This window comes from Nyctereutes procyonoides, unplaced genomic scaffold (genome assembly GCF_905146905.1).
Source record: "Nyctereutes procyonoides isolate TBG_1078 unplaced genomic scaffold, NYPRO_anot_genome, whole genome shotgun sequence".
Taxonomy (NCBI): domain Eukaryota; kingdom Metazoa; phylum Chordata; class Mammalia; order Carnivora; family Canidae; genus Nyctereutes; species Nyctereutes procyonoides.
Window position 1 is genome coordinate 21,322,832 of NW_026575041.1, and position 18,561 is coordinate 21,341,392.

General features: G+C 44.3%; 1 protein-coding gene across 1 annotated transcript; it reads left to right on the forward strand.

The window, feature by feature from the left end:
* Positions 1-6,653: 6,653 nt before the first annotated feature.
* Positions 6,654-7,737, forward strand: LOC129506611 (lysine-specific demethylase 4D-like; the record flags this gene model as incomplete). The annotated part of the gene is made up of 2 exons (XM_055320375.1): positions 6,654-6,911; positions 7,120-7,737. Coding segments are annotated over 2 exons (876 nt in total), but the record flags the coding sequence as incomplete, so codon positions are not given.
* Between the last annotated feature and the right edge of the window lie 10,824 nt (positions 7,738-18,561).

Below are 18,561 nucleotides of genomic sequence, written 5' to 3' on the forward strand. Positions count from 1 at the left end.
CCAATGGCCAATGATTGAAACAATCAGGCCTAGGTAATGAAGCCTCCTTAAAAGCCCCAAAGGACTGGGTTTGGAGAGCTTCCGAGTTGGTGAATACATTGGGGTTCTGGGAGAGTGGTGCCCCTGGAGAGAAAGCTCTGCACCCATTCCTTATACCTTGCCCTCTTCATCTTTCCCACGCAGCTGCTCCTGAGTCATATTGTTTTATAAAAAAAACTGGTGACCTAGTAAGTGAAAGGTTGCGGAGTTCTGTGAGCCTTTCTAGCAAAGTAATCAAATCAAAAGGAGTGGAGGGAACCTCATTTATAGCTAGTTGGTCAGAAGCACAGGAATGTTCGAAGAGGCAGAGGAGGGGAGACAGTGGCAGGATGGGGGGAGGAGATGCAGCAGTCTTGACCCTTTAACTTGTGGGACCTGATGCTATCATCAGGTAGAGAGTTTCAGAACTGAGTTGGTTTTCAGACAGCCTGCTGATGGGAAACAGGAACACACACCAGAACTGGGTGTTCAGAAACCCTTTTACCTTACTTGGTGCAAGACAGAAAAAAAACGGACAAACTTAAGAGTGTCAAAAACTTAAACAGCATTAAAATAGGCAGAACTTATGTATCTGGTGATAGAGAACACTCACTTTCATCAAGTACCAGTGGATCAATCACAAAAATTGACAATATATTAGGGTAAAAAAAAAAAAGCCATCAATAAAGCATCAAAAAACAAAGAAAAAAACCCTTAGTGATTATCATGCAATAATACTAGAAATTGGGGGTACCTGGGTGACTCAGTTAACTGGTTGTCTGACTCTTGGTTTCCTCCCAGGTGATGATCTCTGGGTCCTGGGATTGGGCAGCTTCCAGCTCTGCTCTAGGTATGGGGAGTCTGCTTGACTGTTCTTTCCCATTCCCTCTGCACCCCTTTCGTGTGCTCTCTCTCTCTGAAATAGGAAACAAAACCAAAAAAACTAGAAATTAATTTTTTAAATCAGAAAATATAGAGGTCATTTTCCTGAAAAGCTAAAAATTCTCAGTTGAATGACTTGATCTGAGCCACATTTCCAGGAAACAAGGAAACAGAGTAAATAATTTTTTTAAAGATTTTATTTATGGATTTGAGAGAAAGAGAGAGAGACAAAGACAGAGATAGTGACAGAGAGCATAAGGTGGAAGGAGAGGCAGAAGCAGGCTCCCTACTGTCGTGGGGCTCCATCTCAGACCCTGGGATCAGGACCTGAACTAAAAAGGGAGACACTTAACCCACTAAGACACCCAGGTGCCCCCAGAATAAATAATTTTTAGTTACATGACCTTTGGAGCCAGACTGCCTGATTTTGAAACCTAGCTTAACTCTTACCACTTTGTGTGACCTTGACAAATTACTAGTGACGACTCAGTTTCCCCAATTGTAAAATGGGGAGAGCAACAGCACCTACCTCCTATGATTGGTATGTTGCTTCTATGACTTAATACTTGTAAAGCGCTAAGATTATGCCTGGAACCCAAGAATATTGGAGTGTTTTCAGATTTAAAAATGAATTATACATAGGAATATGTGATACTCAGTTAAAATAGTATTAAGGAAAATTTATAGCATTAAGTATTTTTATCAATAAAATTGAAAGAATAAAATTAACTGGATTAAGCTTCTATCTCATAACATTGGGGAAAAACAAAGTAATAGGAAGGAATTTATAACATTAATTGATGAGTTAGAAAAAATATAACTAATAAATCAACAAAAAGATCAGAGAGTATAGATAATTTTCTGGGAAAAATTAACTGAAATTGACTTAAAAAAAGAAAGAACATCTAAAACATAAATTTGTCTGTAGGAAATACAGAAACATAAAAAAATCTGCTTCTTCAAAAATCACTAGTACCAGGTAATTTTTCACAGCATAATGGTAAGAACTTTATAAAGTAGATATTCAAAAAGAAGAAAAAATTCAAAGTTTTAAAGCAAGCACAACATTGATAGAAAAACTTCATAAGTTGTATAATGAAAGCAAGTAATAGACAAATGTTATTTCTGAGCATACTAGCAAAAGTTTTAAATTAAAATTAGCTAAGAAAGGGAACTACATTATAAACATAACATAATGACTAATTAGGATTTATTGCAGGAAGGCAATGATGATTTAAAACATGAAAACGTGATAATATAACTTACCTTATTAATAGTTCCAAGAAAAAAAGCTATATGACCTTTTATGTGGATGCTGTTACTCATTTGACAAAACTCAACACTTCGTCTTGTTTCAAACACACTCCCACACAAGAATCAATGAATAAACACTTCCTTGAAATGAAAGCATTTTCTCCATCTAGTTAGCTATTTTAACTCCAAAGCCAGCATTTCACTGAACATAGAAAAATTTGAGACATTTATACCAACAAGTAAAATAGAATTGGACATATCAGCCAATGCAAAATATTAGAACTTTAAGTGTTGGAAGGGAAGTGATGAAATTAGTCTTTTTTTTTTTTTTTTGAAGTAGGTATGAGTAAGTATCTGGAAAACCCAAGGAGGAAGCTAATTATATCTTTTTTTTCCTCTCTCTCTCTCTCTCTCTCTTACTCTACCATAGCATGGCTCTGTGCTGCCCAGATTTGACTTCTGGGGAAAAAAATCTATCAAAACTTCATTTTTCATCTAAAATGAGTAGAAAAGGGGATCCCTGGGTGGCGCAGCGGTTTGGCGCCTGCCTTTGGCCCAGGGCGCGATCCTGGAGACCCGGAATCGAGTCCCACATCGGGCTTCCAGTGCATGGAGCCTGCTTCTCCCTCTGCCTGTGTCTCTGCCTCTCTCTCTCTCTCTCTGTGACTATCATAAATAAATAAAAATTAAAAAAAAATAAAATTAGTAGAAAAAAGGAGAGAACTGAGAGAACCAGACATTTGGCGATTCTCATTTATGTAAAAAAAAAATTGGGTATATTTCATGCAAACTGAAAGGGTAGTCAATTAAGGATTCTTAAGTCAAGATTTCAGAAAAGGTGAGGATGATCATAGGATGACTAAGTTGGGGTGAGGATAAAGATCATTTAAGAAAGGAGTGGAGGTGAATGAACTGAGAGGTCAGCTTGCTGAATGATATTAAGAAAACTTTTGCAACCTTCTAGGTATTTTTTAAAATTATTATTCTGTGTCTTTCTTGTTTATGTCAGTGGTCACTCATACCCAGTCACTACAGTTGACCCTGAACAACATGAGTTTGAACTTCGAGAGTCTATGTGTATGTGGATTTGTTCCAATAAATATAGTAGAATACTGGAAATGTATTTTCTCTTTCTTTTCTTTCTTTCTTTCTTTCTTTCTTTCTTTCTTTCTTTCTTTCTTTCTTCATTTCTTCTTTCTTTTTCTTATTAGAGAGAGAGTGCTAGCAGGGGACAGGTAGGGGGAGGGGCAGAGAGAGAGAACCTTAGGCAGGCTCCTCACCCACCCCAGCCTGACGCAGGGCTCCATCTCTTGACCCTGCAATCATGACCTGAGCCCAAATCCAATTTGTCAATTAGTATTAATTCTGCATTTGTCTTATCTTTCCCATGGAAAGAAACATCTTTTGATTCATTTTTCTATTCTCCGTTGGACCTCTCTTGATACCTAAGCATTGTCGCCACTCAATTCGTACTAATTTGAGTCCATGATTTACTGAAGTCAGCTAGCTAGGGTTTTTCATCTCTCCTGATTAAAAATTTCTCTGGATCCTTACCTTTTTGTGGCTTTTAATTTTAATTCTCTCTTGAATTACAGTGAGGAGCCTTGGGATTGGATTAAGATACAAATGATTGAATTAAAATATTGTGGCAGTGTCCCTGGCTGGCTCAGTCAGTAGAAGTAGAGTTTATGACTTTTTATCCTGATCAGGGTCCTGAGTTTAAGCACCTCTGTGGGCATAGAGCTTATTTAAAAAATAAAAATAAAATAAAATGTTATTGGCTTATCACTCCATTCCTTTTCATTTTTTGAAGATGACTCCAGTGAGAAAGCACTTTATGGGGCTGGGAGTGTCTTATTTGAAATCAGGATTTCAGATCAGTGGAAGATAGGCTATGTATTATTCTGTTCTTTTTTTCTTATTAAATGTGTGAAATTGATAGAAAGGGAGAACTTCCTTTGTTAAAAGTTTAAAGCTTTTGTTTTCCAGTTGTAGGAACATATTTCAATTTTTGCTTTGGAAATCATGATAGATGGAGTTTCCATTTATCCTGGATTAAAAATGCATACACACACACACACGTGTGTGTGTGTATGCACATTTAGTTATAGATATATGTACACACATTTAGTTATTGTGTCATGGGTGGTAACTAGTTTTGCTATGTTGTCATGTTAAAAGTTTTTTTTTTTTGATGTTTTAAAGACAGAGCATCTGGATGGCTCAGTGAGTTAAGCATCCGACTCTTGGTTTCAGCCCAGATCCTGATCTCAGAGTTATGAGATTGAGCCCAGAGTCAGGCTTTGTGCTGGGTATGGAGCTTTGTGCTTAAGATTCTCTCTCCCCCTCTGCTCCCCGCTCCCCCTGCCCCGGCTCTCTCTCTCTCTCAAATAAAATAAATAAAATCTTAAAAAAAATTGGGGGGGTGCCTGGTTGGGGGGGTGCCTGCTTACTCTACATTAAGCAGATGCTTTGACTCAGATCACATGATCCCACAGCCTTGTGATCAAGCCCCCTGTTAGGCTCCCTGCTCAGTGGGGAGTCTCCCTCTGCCACTTTCCCAGCTTATGTTCTCTTTCTCTCTCAAAGAAATTAATTAATTTTAAAAAAGTTTTAAAGACAGATTTTATCAGGCAGTCTTTATTTTATGGGAACTTGAAGGAGTAGACCAGAGTTTGACATGAATGATTTTGGAGGATATTGAAGGATTGGATAAGAATAGTTTGAGTGAATTTAATTTTTGATGGAACACATAGAGCCATAAATTCATGCTGCTTCATTTTGAGGTTGTGTTCAAAGGGGAAAGCATATTTCCAGATCTTGGAAAATGCTTGTGTCAAATCAGGATTGCATATTATTGGACAATTTCCTGTTTAATCCTTCACCCTTGTTCTTTAAAAAGAACAAACAAACATGTAAAAGATTAAGGCAAGAACTATTTACATTTGAAATGGTGTTTAAAAGTTTTAAAATTTATTTATTATTATTTATTTATGATAGTCACAGAGAGAGAAAGAGAGAGGCAGAGACATAGGCAGATGGAGAAGCAGGCCCCATGCAGCGGGAGCCCGATATGGGATTCGATCCCGGGTCTCCAGGATCGCGCCCTGGGCCAAAGGCAGGCGCCAAACCGCTGCGCCACCCAGAGATCCCTGTTTTAAATCGGGATTCCTGGGTGGCGCAGCGGTTTATCGCCTGCCTTTGGCCCAGGGCGCGATCCTGGAGACCCGGGATCGAATCCCACGTCGGGCTCCCGGTGCATGGAGCCTGCTTCTCCCTCTGCCTGTGTGTCTCTGCCTCTCTCTGTCTCTCTGTGTGTGTGACTATCATTAAAAAAAAAATTAAAAGTTTTAAATCTTACTTTTTATTTTGATGATTAAGAACGTTTTTAAAATTTTTATCAAGTCTTCACACTCTTAAGACATGTGAGTTTTTGTACCTTTCTATCTTCAGGTTTGAAAGAAATATTTTTACCCCAAATAGTTTTTTTTTAGTAAGATGATAAGAAACTGAGATTTACTAGCACTGAACAAGAATTTTGGGAATCTGATTGGTCTGTTGACAACAGAAGTATATTGGAGCTGATTGAATAAAATTATTCCCTCAATTATGTCTATCTTCAATAATATGTTTTGATTGAAATGCCAGTCAAAAAATATCCTGTTTCCAGGATGCCCTGGTGGCTCAGTCAGTTAAGTGGCTGTCTTGGCTCAGGTCATGATCCCAGGGTCCTGTTGGGCTCTGTGCTCAGTGGGGGCTCTGTGCTCAGTGGGGGCTCTCCTTACTTGTGCTCTCCCTCCCTCTCTGTCACATAAATAAATAAAATCTTAAAAAAAAATCCATTTCCTCTGTGCAAGAAACTTCTGAAAATAAGATTTAGTTCCTGAATGAATGAGAGTTGTTCTTACAATTTCAGTTGCTTAAAAAGTTCAAGTTGGAATTGGTGGTGGTTCGTGACATATATGAGAGGTTTTATCATTGTAGTAATTAATACTTCGGTTTATATGTGGTTTCCGGCAACCTTACTGTATGGAGAACAGGCCTTGGGATTTGGAACTGTGATGCTTATTCATTTGAAACCATAGCACCTCAGGAACATGGCATCTAGAATCTAAGTCTTACAATAATGACATTTCATCCAGCAGTGCAAAACAGTTAAATATTTCAGAATTACGTTGCTGACTTGGAGTCCAATCACAGGCGCGGCAGTGGCCTGGCTAATAAACGGGGACCGGCTCGTCCAGGGTCCCTGCAATAGCCGCTCCTGTGCAGCAGGGGGCGAGGGGGAGCGCAGTCCGTCACCAATAACAGCAAGGAGAAGGGCGGGCTGTGGGAAAACTCACCAGCTTAAGGGGGGGACGGGGGGGGGGCTATTGCATCACATCCAGACACAGGTGCATTGAGAGGATCTGCAGCGAAAATATTTGAAGAAACGCTTATACATCCGGCCAAATTACTCCGTTAAAAGTCAATGGCTCTTTATATGATCCAAACTCTGAAACCTGGGCCTGGGAACCCCTCAGGACCCGCTGGAGCAGGAGTGCGGCGTGGTCATGGAGGGCGTCAACACCCCCTACCTGTACTTCGGCATGTGGAAGACCACCTTCGCCTGGCACACGGAGGACATGGACCTGTACAGCATCAACTACCTGCACTTCGGGCAGCCCAAGACTTGGTACGCCGTGCCCCCCGAGCACGGCCAGCGCCTGGAACGCCTGGCCAGGGAGCTCTTCCCGGGCAGCGCCCGCACCTGCGAGGCCTTCCTTTTTTTTTTTTTTTAATTTTTTTTTATTCATTTATGATAGTCATACAGAGAGAGAGAGAGAGGCAGAGACACAGGCAGAGGGAGAAGCAGGCTCCATGCACCGGGAGCCCGACGTGGGACTCGATCCCGGGTCTCCAGGATCGCGCCCTGGGCCAAAGGCAGGCGCCAAACCGCTGCGCCACCCAGGGATCCCCTGAGAGGCCTTCCTGAGGCACAAGGTGGCTCTCATCTCGCCCACGGTCCTCAGGGACAACGGGATCCCCTTCAATCGGATCACCCAGGAGGCTGGCGAGTTCATGGTGACGTTTCCCTACGGCTACCACTCTGGCTTCAACCACGGCTTCAACTGCGCAGAGGCCATCAACTTCGCCACCCCGCGCTGGATCGACTACGGCAAAGTGGCCTCTCAGTGCAGCTGCGGGGAGGCCAGGGTCACCTTCTCCATGGACGCCTTCGTGCGCATCCTGCAACCTGAGCGCTATGAGCTGTGGAAGCGCGGGCAGGACCGGGCTGCTGTGGACCACACGGAGCCCACGGCCGCGGACAGCCGGGAGCTGAGCGCCTGGAGGGGGGTTCTGCCCGGAGTCCCCAGCCAGCGGGCAGACGGGGTCCCCGTCAGCGTCTTCAGAACAGGAGGCTCTGCTCTTGGGGAGTCTGCTTCCCGGAGCCGACCGCCCACGCCGGGGCCAAGATGCGCCTCTCGGTGGGCGCAAGGGGCCCAGCTCCGTCCCTGGGCTCGGCCGGCCCCGGACAGTGCTGGGGACCGGAGCCCTGACACCTGTCATTGCGCTAAAGCTTCCACAGCCCCGAGTCCTTGAACGGCGCCTGGACCTCGTTTCCTCCCATCCCTCCCAGACTTTCCTGGTTGCCTCCTAGTCACCACTTGACGCTGGTAACAATCCTTTGAGCTCTAGGCCAAAGCTGAATTTGCAAAGCACTATTATGTTATGGACAGAGTTCTCCAAAAACGCCACTGAACTCTGCTGAATTCTGGATCCCTGGCCATTAGTAGCCTAAGTTCCTGATTTCCTTTGCACCTCTGAGATTGTTGTGGTTAGAAAGACTAGGTTTGGCATCAACCAGGTTCGAATCCTAGCTCTGTCACTCACCGCAACTTCACCCTCTCAGAGCTGCAGTGTCCTGCCTGTAGTATGGGATACTATGCCCACCTCACAGATTGCTGTGAGGATCTTAGCTAATGCTTTAAGCCATCTTTTAACAGTGCCTGCCAAGTACTGTCATAGGCCCAACTAACAGTAATTAACATTTTATCTTGACTGCTTCCGTAGGGACCACCTGGGAATATGGGCTCTGCATAATCTTTGGAAAAGTCTAGGTCAGAATGAGAAAGATTTTAGATGAGCTCTTAGAATAAAAATAGAAGAGAAAGTCCAAAGGACACCTATCGTCACTATCTGGGAAGGGGGCTGAAAGTCATACTCATGATATTAAGACAAGAGCTTTGTCAGGCACCGGAAGTGTGTCAGTGTGTGTGTTGCCTCCTTCCGCTCCCCTGCAACTGTAAGGAGTGAAGCCTTTGTTTTTCTGGAGCAGCAGGGAAATGGGGAGGTAGATGATTTTCTCTGTCTCCACCCAGGCTTGGAGACAGAAGAAGGAGATGGTATGTCCATGAAGAGGCAGGAAGATGGCGCTCGGTCCCTGGGAATGCACAGTGGGCAAGAAAGGAGACTTGGTGAAGTCTTCCTGGGCCTAGAGGGGTCAGATCTGGAAACTAACTACAGCAGAGGCTCTGTGCCTTTCCTCATCAAATGCTGGTGAGGCTATTCCGAGAGGGACTTGTTTCTCTGAACAGACAACCAGAACTGTGGAGGGAGGCTCTGGTGTCTGGCAATGCCCAGCGTAGGGGCTGTGTGGGTTCTGCCTGCCTTCTGTTTGGGCTTTCGGTGTAAGACAGGCCTTGGGATGGTGGGTGACACAGCATCTTTGGGGTTGTGAGACTTGCCGTTGGCCAAGGAAGACAGTCAGTCCTGTGGGTGGAGAAAACTCTGTGGTAATTGGAGTTACGGGGGACATCTTGCAGCACATAAGATGCGACTTTAAAAGATTTAAGTCATTGCAGTGAGGACACCAGGGAGTTCGAGCACTATAGTTAGGGCCTAGTCCTGGAGAGCATAAAGCTTTCTGCTTCAGCTTCTACCACTACCTGCCTCCCCACCTCTCTGCATTTCTGCACCTTCTGGCTACTTCAGCCCTCCCGTTAGGCCTGCTTCAGGCTGTTGGCTGTGACAGTTGAGCCAGGTGGCCTGGCCCTGGGCCACCCCCATGGTGTCGCTGGGCTGCGAGGCAGTCTCCTTTGGCCTGACTCCAGAGCTGCAAAGACTTGCCGACCTCGCCATCACACAGACAGTGACTCCCCAAGGTGACTCCCAGGAAGGTTGGGTCTCTGCTTGTCCAGTACAGATGGCCTCTGTCCTCGGTATGGGAAATTCCAGGAAGGCTGTCACTCTGGATAGTTATCATGACTCTCTATTGATTCCTCTTCCCTATTTTCTCCCCTGTAGCTTCTGACTTTTCTTTTCTTTTGTAAGGTTTTATTTATTTATTCATGAGAGACACAGAGAGAAAGAGGCAGAGGTAGAGGCAGAGGGAGAAACAGGCTCCCTGTGGGGAGCCTGATATGGGACTCAATTCTTGGACCCTGGGATCATGACATGAGCTGAAGGCAGATGCTCAACCACTGAGCCACTCAGGTGCCCCCTGACTTTTCTTTTAATGGTAAAGGAAATAAACGATCTTGCTGTTGAGGTGGCTTCATACTTTCTCTCTGTCTACAAACTCAGTTCATCCGTATACCTGCTCTGGATGCATATGTGCAAAGTTGACTCTGAAGCATAATATATTTAGTAAAGCAAACCTTTCCCTAGTCACTGTTTTCCCCTTGCTAGCAGTGACTTAATGGGGAGAACCGGACCTAGAGTCAGGGAATGTCATTTGGATCTCTGCGGTGCCACCTCCTAGTCTGTGACCTGCAGCAAGAGCTCACTGATTTCCTGTGCCAAAATTATAGTGCAAGAGTTCTATACAATGCTGTGGGATGTCCTTGTGAGGGAAACTTAGGAGGCATTCAGTTCATTTGGATGTGCATCAAGCACCCTCACTGCCTCTAGAACAAGCACAAGGTCAGGGACGCACTCTCAGATTCTCTCTTTCCAAGCTGCTGGGTTCTACTGTGGCCCTCATAGGCTTACCGGTGACTTTTTTTTTCCTTTTTTCTTTTTTTTTAATGGACTTTATTATTAATTTTTTTGGAGTAGTTCATAGCAAAATGAAACAGAAAGTACAGAGACCCCCACATACCCCTTCCCAGTCCCCTCCACCAGCACCACACCAATGGGGTACAGTTGGTAGAACTGATGAATCTAGAGGCACCTGGGTGGCTCAGTTGATGAAGCATCTGCCTTAGGCCCAGGTCATGATCCTAGGTCATGATTCCCTGGTCAGCAGGGAGTCTGCTTCTCCCTCTCCCTCTGCCCTTCCTCCCATTCATGCCCCCTCTCTCAAATAAGTAAATAAAATCTTAAAAAAAAGATTGATGAATCTGCACTGACATATCAAACCATAGTTCCATTAGGGTTCACTCTTGGAGATGTTCATTCTGTGGGCTTGACAAACATCTGATGACACGTAGAGTTTTATTCCCTAAAAATCCTCTGTGCTCTGCCTTTTCTGCACTTCCTCCTCCCAAACCCCTGGCAACCACGGATCTTTGTATTACCTCATAGTTTTGCCTTTTCCAGAATGCCACATAGTTGACATCATACAATATGTAGCCTTTTTAGATTGACTTCTTTCACTTAGTCATATACATTTAGGCTTCCTCTATGTCTGGTGGCTTCCTAGCTCATTTCTTTTTATTGCCAAATGATATCCATTGTATGAATATACTATTGTTTGTGTATATACTCTCCTACTGAAGGTCATCTTCTAAGTCTTGGCAATTACGAATAAAACTACTGTAAAGATTTGTGTGCCAGTTTTTGTGTAGATGGATGTTTTCAGCTCATCAGGGTGAATATCAAGGAGTGCAGTTGCTGTATCACGTGGTAAGAGTATATTTAGCTTTTAAAGAAAATGCCCAACTGTCCTCCACCCCTTATTTTTACTGGTAGAAAACGTACTATTTTTTTTTCTCATGATCTACCACATACTTTACAAAGGTCACATATGCTTGTTTGCAATTTCCACCCCTTCTCATGTTTGGCCTTATAATGTTACCAAGGCAAGGTCAAGATTTCATAAAGACTCAAGAACCGGAAGACCCAACCTTTATTCATGCTCCTACCCTGACTTGTTGAGCAATCTTTCAATAAATTGGCTCTTCCCTCTGGCTCTCCACTTCGCTATTTAGGCTAAGGGAGTTCTTAACACATCACACCTGCACTGGAGGTTGCACACAAGTTCAGACCAGTGCAAACATGACTTGTGCTAAAGAAGTATTAGCTGTTATTGTTATTACTCAAAAGCCAAAACTTGTGAGACCAACATAAGAAACCGTACTTGACCACCGCTTGTAGAGATTGGTGTTTGGGTCATGGGACTCCTGCAAGATTTATTAAAATGTTTCAGTTATGGATTTGTCTCTCTGGACACTCTGCATTATTCAGGATTAACCATGGCACCATTTCAGTTTCCGTGTGTGAAAGGAGGCCTTTCTAGATGCTTAGAAATATCTTCAGCATGGTATTTGTTTCACTGGATGGTGGCTATATATGGATTTGAAGTTGTTTTCCCCCCTCCCTCCCAATGCTTGTATTACCTTTCATCCCTTGAAGTAGGAAACCACCAACAGTTGCTAGGAACTGGCCACAGAGATAAGCCAAAAGGAAACTGATCTGAGTTGAACAGAATCGTGGTGAGGAACTGCCCCTCTCCAGCTGCCTGGCTGTCCTGCCCTGCACGCCAGCCTCTCACCCTGAAATTCCTCACCTGTTCTTGTCTCTCATGGTTCCTCACTGTGGTGTGAGAGTGACACCCTTCTTACTACCTCAACAAGTGTTGGATATTAGAGAGATAAGCAATTTCAGGGAGGACGGGCAGGAGCAGAACTGATGGGGTGGAAGGGTGTGTTGTTGCAGGGGCCACCCTACAAAAACCTAATGCTTATGTTGTTGGGTTTCTACATTTTCTTTCCTCAACTCTGGTATGCTGGCATCCAGTATCTCTGTGCCCTAACTGTTCTGGGTCTCTCTCCACTGCCACCCCTCTCCCCCCTGTGCCACACAAGCTCTACATCCAGGCCCGTAGACCTCAGAGAGCATGTTGTCTCTGTCCCATCTCTCAGAGCCTCTTCTCAAAAGATTCACATCCTGTGTGAATGGCCCTTTCCAGGCCCATTCATTTGTTCCATCATTCATTCAGGATTGTTACTGGGCACTTACTGTGTACCAGACACAGTTCTTGGAATCAGGGACACAACAGTAAAAAGGCAAACTTCCAACCCCCCTGGAGCTTAGATTCTCATTATGTAAAGTGACATGTAGAAACATATCACGTAGTCCTAAGGACTATGAGGAAAAGGAAAGCAGAGGGAGGGGTTAGGGGGTGACAGGGCTGCTATATTTGATAGGACGGCCTTTTTAGGGATGTGGGAAGAGATCTTGAGAAGGTCTCTTGGGGATGTGGTCTTCCAGTGTGCCCTGAGGACCTGGGAGTCAGGACATCATTATAGGCAGAGGGACGACCTGTGTAAATGCCCTGAGGCGGGGGCATCCTTAATGTGCTTACAAATTAGCAAAGGAGCTGAAGAGCAGAAGTGTGGACTGGGAGTCTAGCCAGGGGTCTATATTGGGGGATAGGCACAGAATATCCTTACGCAGTTAATGTATTCCACTCTAGAAGACTACCGAGTGACTGTGATGGTTGGTATTTCAGGTAAGCAGGGGTTAGAAGAATTTGGGGACCAGAGAAACTTTGAAATCACTCATAACTCACAGCCAACCCTGGAAATGGCTCTGTCTGTCCTACCAAATGCAAATCCTGAGAGCAGGAGTTTCATATACTTTGATTCCCTGCTGTATCAGGTAACGAGGAATGTGTCCGACTCTCAGTCGGAACTTTAGACCTGAGCTGTAATTGGGTGACACTCCAGCAGAAACGGCAGGTCCCTAGCATTCACTAAGTTAACAGCCGAATGGTGTGCAGCCCGTATTCTGGAGTTTTGCTGAGGCCCATATTTGAATAATGCAAGGGGCTCTGAAGCTAGTGTGAAGGAAGGAGACACCTCGCTCTTGGGGCACCTGCAGCAGGAGTTTTCTAGCAAAACGGCCACCAGGTGGATGGTGGCATGAGAGTTGAACAGCGGTTGATTTAGGGTGAGGCTATGCACAGGAAAATCCCAGATCCAGATAAGTTTAATATTCAAGAAAGTGCCAGCATTAGGAATTGGTGAAGATGTCAGGATCCATTCCCTGTGAATGTCAAAGGTCTACTGAGTAAGTTTCTCCTTCCTGAGAAACTCCTTAGGATCAAGTTGTCCTAACCTCACTTCTCTTGTGGTGATATCATTTTGATTGTACTTACCCATGACCCCCTAGGACCCTAAGAACTTTATTTTACCTCTGGTTTATCTTGTGGATTGCAGCAGATTAATACAGTTGGTTATTACCTCTCTTGGTTTTCTGTGTATGGTGACAACTCAATGAGTATTGTTGGTTGAATGGACACACCACCAATAGAATTGAGAAAAGGATTAACATCATAAGAAACAGCTAAAATGAATGAACAGTCTCTATGATGGCATTATCGCTTTCACATTAATTATGTTTTAAAATGAGACATCCAGTTCTAAGCTAAAGGACTGAAATAACTTGCAGAGTCAGAGAATAAACTCTGTCTCATATTCCAAAGACAATTCATTCGTTCATTCACTCAACAAACATTGTTAAGCACCATCCCTGCCTGGCACTGCACTAGGCGCTCAGAATAGAACATAATATGGAGTTTATGATCTGCTTGGAGACACAGACAAGCAGTAGGCAGTTTCTCCATGCCACAGCTTCTTCTCAGCAACCATAACGATATCCAGGCTCTCCCCAAGCCACTGGTTTTATTTACTTATATTTTTAAAAGATTTTATCTATTTATTTGAGAGAGAGAGAGAGAGAGAGAGAGAGAGAAAGAGAAAGAGCGCACAAGCAAGGGGAGTGGAAAGTAGAGGGAGAGGGAGAAGCAGGCTCCTCTCTGAATAGGGAGCCCAATGCTATGCTGGGCTCAATCATTTAAATTCCATTTCCTGTGTTCCATTCTGTTCCTCACTATTTCCCCCACCGTCACCCAGCTATGGACTGAATGTGCCCCTCAAAATACACATACTGAAACCCTAATCCCCAGTATGATGGTATTTGCAGATGGGACCTTGGGAAGTGATTAGGTCATGAGGGTGGAACCCTCATGAATGGGTTAATGCCCATCTAAGAAGAGACCCAAGAGAGATGATTTTGCTCTCCACCATCTGAAGATACAGCAAGAAGCTGGCAGTCTGTAAATCAGGAAGTGGGTCCTCATCGAGAATACGGCCATGTTGGCACCCTGATCTCAGACTTCCAGCCTCTAGAACTGTGAGAAATAAATGTCAAGACACCCAGTTTATAGTATTTTGTTACAACAGCTCGAATGGACAAAGGCACTCCTAATCTGCTTCTGTAGTTCACACTGGTTACCTAGGAGAAAGGTAAGAGAAGGAGCTAAAGAGACAGGGAACACAGCTACAATATTGAATGTGTGCTGTGTGCCAGGAACACTGACTTGCTGCGTATATACATCATTCATTTTTCCTTCCAAGAGGTCAGTCTGTGGAGTCAAGCTGATGGAGATGTGAAGCCCAGCTCTGCCATGGGCAGGTGACTCACAACTCTGAGGCCCTGGCTCCCTGGAGAGATGGTGTAGCAGAGTGGTACCCAGCACACACCCAGCACTGTGCTTATGAATGGTGACCTTGGTGAGCTGCTTCATCTCTGTTTCAGCTTCCTCTTCCTGAGAATGGAAATGATAATAGCCTTACAAGAGGGGTCGTGAAGATCAAATAAGTCAATATAAGTAAAACTGTAGTAACCAACTCAAAGTTAAGAACAAGCTATTCAATCACAACTTCTTGTTGAATTTTTTCTTTTTCAAAAAAACTGTAACAACAACACAGCGTTTGGCAAAAAGCACACAATAGGGGTGCCTGGGTGGCTCAGTCGGTTGAGTGTTCGACTCTTGGTTTTGGCTCAGGTCATGATCTCATGAGTTTGTGGGATCAAGTCCCGTGAAGGCAAAGGGCTCCACACTCAGTGGGGAGTCTGCTTGAGGATTCTCTCCCTCTGCCCCCTCCCCCTACTTGCTTGCATGTTCTCTCTCTTTCTCAAAGAAATACATAAATCTTTTTAAAGGCACACAGCAAAGTCTAGCTATTACTGATGTTCCTATTATTTTATATTACTTCAATGACATTATTGTTACCTTTATTTTTTGTGATTACTATTATTTCAGACTTCAAAGTGACAGGCCTTTGGTCTCAGACCCTTGCTAAAATACTTGAAAACAATGACAAAGGAAAAGGGCTATCGCTTCCTGTCACTCACAGTATGGTCTAGATCCACAGTGTGGACATGGCCTTTGAGCCTGGTAGACTCCAGCCCAGACCTATGACTCAGGATCTGCATTTTTAACTGGATCCCGGATGAGTCACAGGCAAGCTTATGGTTGAAAGCGTTGCTCCAGCGTCCTGGTTCTCAACACATTGGAGTATATCTGAAACATACTGATGTTTGGATGCCCTCTCCCCACCCCATCTCCACCCCCTAAGTTCATTTTAATGGCCAGAGTACAAAATTTTGAAAGTTCCCTGGGCGACGCCCATGTGCATCCAAGATGAGGACCACCCATCTAGCATTTGGTCCCCAGGGAAGTAGGCTGCAAGGGGTGGATGGAAGTTCAGTTTCTTCAGCAGGTGCCAGTGAGAGTTCTGGTTTGTTTTCTTTCTCTTCAGGCCCAGGGGAAGAATGAAGGGACACAGAGAGGACAGATTCTTCTCTCCCTGCCCCCGCCATTCCCGTCTTCATTCCAGGGCACAGGACACGTGACAAGGCTCTGTGCAGGCTTCTTGGCCAACGTTTCTGTTTCTCTTTGTTGCAAGTCACGGTGTCTAGGCTGTGTTGGCTCCCACTGTCCCCTTCATTCAAGTCACGGGGCCTGGCTTTTCAGCTGTGGGAACTTGTATTTCTTTGAGGTGGGGTCCTTCTCTTTCCATCCATTCCTGCCCACTGCTCATGGCACCCAGAGGCTGCCTGGTTGGAGAAAACCCAGTCAGAGATCTCCTGACCTTTCCCGTGAGACCCTTGACCCCTGGTGGAAAATTCACACTCTCCCTGGGCATGTGGCTCATCCAAGTGAGTATTACTATCCAGGTGTTGGGTTTTGCCCCACAGTAAGACCTCCCTGGCGCCAGCCTACTATCATTTTTGGGGAATGAGGATCATGGGGCTGTCACTTGATGAATTTTCCAGAGTAGCTGGCAACTTGTAATTTTAGGAAAAAGTTTTAGGGGTAAAAAGTCTTCAAGTCTTTAAATTTTGGCAACTGATTTAAAAACTTATAAGCCCTGAAGGCCAAATTAAACATTTTTGGAGGCCAGAGTTGGCCCATGTGGTCTCTGAAACACGCCCCCTCTTCTAAACAGCCATTTTGGGCTGCAGAGATTCCACAATCGTGGCGACTCCCCTATGTGATGTCACCCTTCCTTTGGAGCTGGTAAAAAAGAGTTCTTGAAGTCATGTGACCGAATTTGTAATTCAGATGACTTGTTAGTTCAGTAGACCCTCTGCACACCTTCCATTTGCCTAGATCTAAGCATGGCTGTATCTGACTCCCACCATCTAAGACATTTGTCTGTCCTAGGATCTCAGGGCACCTCTCTGCCTGACTTGGGGCCAGACGGTGCAGGGGTTGCGCAGAGTATGTGCATTTCCCTGGGACAGCAGGACAGAAGGGAAGAGGAGAAAATTTATCCCCTTGACTCCTCTCTCTTCCTTCATCTCTCTCCCCTGGATCACACACCACCCAGCAGTTGACAGAGCTCCTTGTTTTATGCTGCCACATCTCTGCTATGACTGAATGTTTCTCCCTCAATATTCTCTTTATACAAGATGATGTGACTTGTGTTTGTTGCTAATATTAGAATTGCAACAGATGCCCTCATTGTTGGGCTCTGGGTACATGTGGAGCAGATTAATAAAGCCAAGGCACAGGCCTCAAATGCCCAAGGACTTTATTAGCAGAACCTGTTGTAAGAGCAGGGGGCTCACACAGCGTTGGGCAAGGTGAAGGGGACAGGCCTATGGGAGACCTAGGACCCCAGTTCACAGTCTAAATGCATTTGGAAGTGTAGGGGGGGAAGTGGGCAGGGGCACAAAACATCAAGAAGAGTCATCTTCACATGGAGACAAGCAGTAATACTGTCCAGCAAAAATGTTGCCACCTAATCACCACCGATGGCCAAAATTAGGACCTAGGGAAGCTAGCTAACCAACCAAGGGAGACAGTTTGATGAATATGGCCAATGTTATGCTTCTTACTGCTCCTTTCCATTTTTCTTAATAAAGCCTTTTTTAGACAGATCCAAGGAGGGTGGTTACATACCATGAACCTCTTGAGTTTTAGCATGAATGTGGAATAGTTTAATTGCCTTAGCATATGTAAATTAGTGGTGCATGGTAATCAGTGGTGTCTTAGGATGACATTTACTCACTGAATCTGTCGGCACCTTGACCTTGGACTTCCTAGCCTCTGAAACTGTGAGAAATAAATGTTTATTGTTTACAAGTCACCTAGTATGTGACATTTTGTTACAGCAGCCAGAACAGACTACTGCAAATGCTAGATAATACTAACATTAATAACATTATTTTTAATTTAGTGATAATATTAGCTTGTCTTGTTAGGTGAGACAACCAAGACAAGCAGTTTATCTGTATCTATAGAGTGTGGATTTGAGTCTTCTTGCTTCATCAGAGCCTCTGGGTCATGTTTGTATTATAAAGAATGGCCAAGTGCCTTGGTGACTTATGAACAACTAGCAGAAAGGAAATCTTCCCGAGAGTTTTTCTAAAATTTATACTTACTAATTTAGTGGTTTCTAAATTTAGTATTATTTGCTTCGTTTATCTATTTATTTATTTTTTGAGAGTGTGTCTGGGCACGGGAGCCTTTGAGCAGTGGGGGTGGGGAGGGGCAGAAGGAGAGAATCTTAAGCAGACTCCATGCTGACCACGGAGCCCTTGGGGCCTCCAACCTCACCACCCTGAAATCGTGACGCAAATGGAAAACAAGAGTCAGACACAATAAATTGAGCCATTCCCGTGCCCCCAATATTATTTGTTTTAAAAATGTGTTTTCTTGGGATGCTTGGATGGCTTAGTTGGTTAAGCATCGGACTCTTGATTTAGGCTCAGGTCATGTTTTCAAGGTTGTGAGTTTGAGCCCCTAATGGGCTCCCCGCTCAGCATGGAGTCTGCTTAAGATCCTCTCTTTCTCTCTCTCCCTCTGTCCCTCCCCACCCCTTCATGCGCGCTCTCTCTCTCTCTCTCTCAAAACAAAGTGTTTTCTCTTTTTTCTCTTGTAAGGTATTTTCTCTATTTAAAATC